At 45.2% G+C, this 3,590-nt stretch overlaps 1 protein-coding gene across 3 annotated transcripts in view; it reads left to right on the plus strand.

Moving 5' to 3' along the window:
• The window catches only part of LOC118494676, a 10,846-nt gene extending 7,575 nt beyond the window's left edge, over positions 1-3,271 (plus strand). For 2 of the 3 annotated variants that reach the window (XM_035999165.1, XM_035999166.1), the window contains exons 3-8: positions 27-87; positions 470-539; positions 937-996; positions 1,146-1,220; positions 2,667-2,844; positions 2,875-3,271. In XM_035999165.1, coding sequence (XP_035855058.1) covers positions 27-87; positions 470-539; positions 937-996; positions 1,146-1,220; positions 2,667-2,844; positions 2,875-2,971 — 541 coding nt within the window. In that variant the 3' untranslated portion in view covers positions 2,972-3,271. The remainder of the gene's footprint in view (positions 1-26; positions 88-469; positions 540-936; positions 997-1,145; positions 1,221-2,666; positions 2,845-2,874) is intronic. The other variant, XM_035999167.1, reaches the window with a different exon arrangement.
• The last annotated feature ends 319 nt before the right edge of the window (positions 3,272-3,590 follow it).

The following is a 3,590-nucleotide window of genomic DNA, read 5'->3' on the forward strand; positions in this document are numbered from 1 at the left end:
AAAGTTTCTCTCTGTGTGTTTTCTAGACGTGGTTTTGAGCTGCGAGACTCCGAGGCGACCAAAGACCCTTCAGCTCTGATCAGAGTGGTAAGACACGCAGCCCAAACTGTCCCAAGATAAACTGAAGGACTCCAAAACTTCAGGATTGCAGAAACGTTGGCATTAAATGTATCTTTGCAAGTTAGACAGTGTGCGCTAGATTCTTTGCAACTTTTGGCGTTCTTGACCCTTTTTTCCGACATTTTTGTCGCCTTTTTTCGACTTCTTTATCGCTTTTTACGTTTTTGGCGGCATTTTTTGGACGTTTTCTGCGTTTCTGTCCCTTTTTTCCAACACTTATTTAAATATTTTTGTCGTTTTTTTTCTTTTCTCAATGTTCTCAATTAGTCGCTTTTTCGCCGTTTGGTTAGACCCTCTTGTCCCTCTCTTTACCGCGATGGATGCTTTATGTTGTGTTGTTGATTGACAGGTGAAGCTGGAAGAAGCCATGGTGGCGAGAGAGAACCCGATGATCCACGAGATCCAGAACGATGAAAAAGGTGAGCCGACCTCTGAACAGCTGACAGACTTCAGGTGCAGTACCTGAGACTGATGAATGGAACTACAATACTATACTATACATCTAATGACTGTAGTTCTACTTCTTACAGTAAGCAAGTTCTTGCTCTTCTCTCTGTGTACGTGTGTGTCTGTCTGTGTGTGTGTCTATGTGTGTGTGTGTGTGTGTGCGCATGCGTGTGTGTGTATGTGTGTACGTGTGTGTATTTGTGCATACGTGTGAGCGTGCACATGTGTGTGTGTACACGTGTGTGTATACGTGTGTGTGTGTGTGTGTGTGTGTGTGTGTGTGTGTGTGTGTATATATGTGTGTGTCTGTGTGTGTGTGTGTGTGTGTGTGTGTGTGTGTGTGTCTGTGTGTGTGTGTATGTGTGTCAGATGTTCAGACCAATGGCAGCACAGCAGTGATGAAGACAGCCAGTATTTCGGAAACAGCTGGTAATTTATTTATCATCCTGTCGATCAGAAGAAATTACTTTTGACTGACACCAAAACATAACAGACTACATTTCCCATCGTCTGTGCGTGTGCGTGTGTGTGTGTGTCTGTGTCTGTCTGTGTGTGTGTGTGTGTGTGTGTGTGTTCAGAGTCAGGTCCTGAAGAGGATAACTCTGTCCCGTTCACTCCCTGGAGGAGCCACCTGAGGGAGCCACAGAACCAGGGTCCGTAGTTCAATTCCTTCAAACCAATCCAACTTTATTGTCCCCTTGGGAGAAACTTTTCGTGGACTCTGGCACTGACAACTTTAGCTGCTCTTACAACAACAATAAAGATCAATACACAGAAACAATAAGACAGAGATCAATTAATAGGAACAATAAAAAAACAGGCCACATCAACAGAACGACGTGATAATATTCAACTCATTCTCATGGACTGGTTCGGACGATACCGTACGAAATCATATCTTACGCAAAAAGGCGAGTGCCGGCTACAAAGCTCCGTGAAATGGCGCCGAATCAGCAGCCGTTTGGTTTCTGAGTTTACCTGATAAAAGGTGACTGTGAGCCGCTTTGTTTTAGGGACAACACCTCTAGTTAACCTCTGTGTTGTCCTCCCGGCTAAACAAAATAATGTGACACTTTTTTCAACATTCTTTTGCATTTTTTCCAGTCGCTTTTCAGACGTTTTTGTGTGTGTGTGTGTGTGTGTGTGTGTGTGTGTGTGTGTGTATGTGTGTGTATGTGTGTGTCTGTGTGTGTGTGTATGCTGTGTGTGTGCCTGTGTGTGTCTGTGTGTGTGTGTGTGCTTGTTTTACTATATTCGTTGGGTCCAAAAACTGGGGAGTCCAGTATACTTGTGGGGTCCCGACAGCCTTGTGGGGCCAAAATGCTGGACCCCACAAGGTTAAAGGTCTGTTTGAGGGTTAAGACTTGGTTTTAGGATTAGGGTTAGAATTAGGTTATGGTTAGGGTGAGGGTAAGGGTTAAGGTTAGGCATTTAGTTGTGATGGTTAAGGTTAGGGTAAGGGGCTAGGGAATGCATTATGTCAATGACGGGTCCCCACAAAGATAATGAAACAAACGTGTGTGTGTGTGTGTGTGTGTGTGTGTGCGCATGTGTGTGTTTTTTTTACGATGTTTTTGACGCCTTTTTTTATATTTGTGTTTGGCTGATTGTAACTTTTCTCAACATTTTTGTCACTTGTGACGTTTTTTGCGCTTACATTTTTTTCCCCCACTAACACCAAATTAGAAACACTAGTTTTACACATACTACACCTCATTTATATCAAATCATACCTACCTTTTTTAAGAATGACTTCAGTGCCGTTCTTTGGTCTTTTCTCAAAGAAAAGCTGAACTCCAAGTCTTCCAGAGTCGCGGCCAAAGCTGATTCCAGAGACCGCTGTTCACCAGCAGCAGCAGCAGCCATAAGCCCCGCCCACCGACTCTATACACGCTAGCAAGCCAACGGAGAGTTGCTAGACGACCCTGGCTGCAAATTACATTTGCTGCCGATAGGGTGGTCTAGATTTCTAGGCTGCCTAACTCACCCTTACCCCTGCAAATAATTGAGTTGAAAAGTCAGACACTAATCAACGATGGAAATAACCGAGTTGCCGCCCTAGTAGGAATAATAATTATATCATTGTGTCTCTCTGACAGATGTGCACAGCTCCGCCCCTCCAGACCACATCTACCACACCATTGGGGGAGCTGTGGTGTCTCCCCTACCGACCAATCAAGAGCCGGCGGAGGAGCACACCGCTCGCTTTGCAGCAGCGGGCGACTTGACCGACAGGAACTCGGTGTACGCAAAAGTCAGCAAGAAGTGGAGACCGCCCGCACCGCCCGATCACGCGCCGCCCGATCACGCGCCGCCCGATCACGCTCCTGCGGCACTGCAGGAAAAGGAAGAGGAGGAGTCTTCACCGCCACTGCCAGACAGGAAGACACAGCTGGAAGAATGATGATTATGATGATGATGATAGACATGAGACAAAGACGGGGACAGAGAATAATGGATGGCAGCTATGAAGGACAAAGTATGGGGTGGAACAAATGCATAAGGATCTGTTTCTTTTCTTTTTTTTAAAACAGACTAAGGTAATTATTTTGCAGCGTTGCTGAACTATTTTTATATTGTATAAATAAGGAACATTTCAAACACTTGTGTACGAACAATGAACTAACATTTCCCGAAAAGGAATCCGACGCGTCTCCACTTCCTTCCTGTACAAAGCAAAGCCAAAATCTCCTTGATTAGGATCGGAAAAACGGCCACATAGGTCGTTTGTTCCAGCATCATTCTGACCTGTATTTATGTTTGTAGTGGCGGCGCCCTCTAGTGGTCGTAGTAGTTCTGACGGGAGCAAAGCAGGAAGTAAGGTGAGAAAGTATGGGAGCGCCAGAGAATGTCTAATAAGGGGAGAACTTCCACTCTCAGGATACTTCCGGCTTCTGAACTGGTTGCAGTTCCACTCTGGTTCCATATGAGGGCGCTCGCAGGCCAGTGCAGAATGAATGGGACTCTATGGAGCTATACCCCTCAAAATCCACTTTTCTCAGGATATAATTTTTTGTCTAGTA

The sequence above is a fragment of the Sander lucioperca genome, chromosome 3 (genome assembly GCF_008315115.2).
Source record: "Sander lucioperca isolate FBNREF2018 chromosome 3, SLUC_FBN_1.2, whole genome shotgun sequence".
In the NCBI taxonomy this organism is placed as follows: domain Eukaryota; kingdom Metazoa; phylum Chordata; class Actinopteri; order Perciformes; family Percidae; genus Sander; species Sander lucioperca.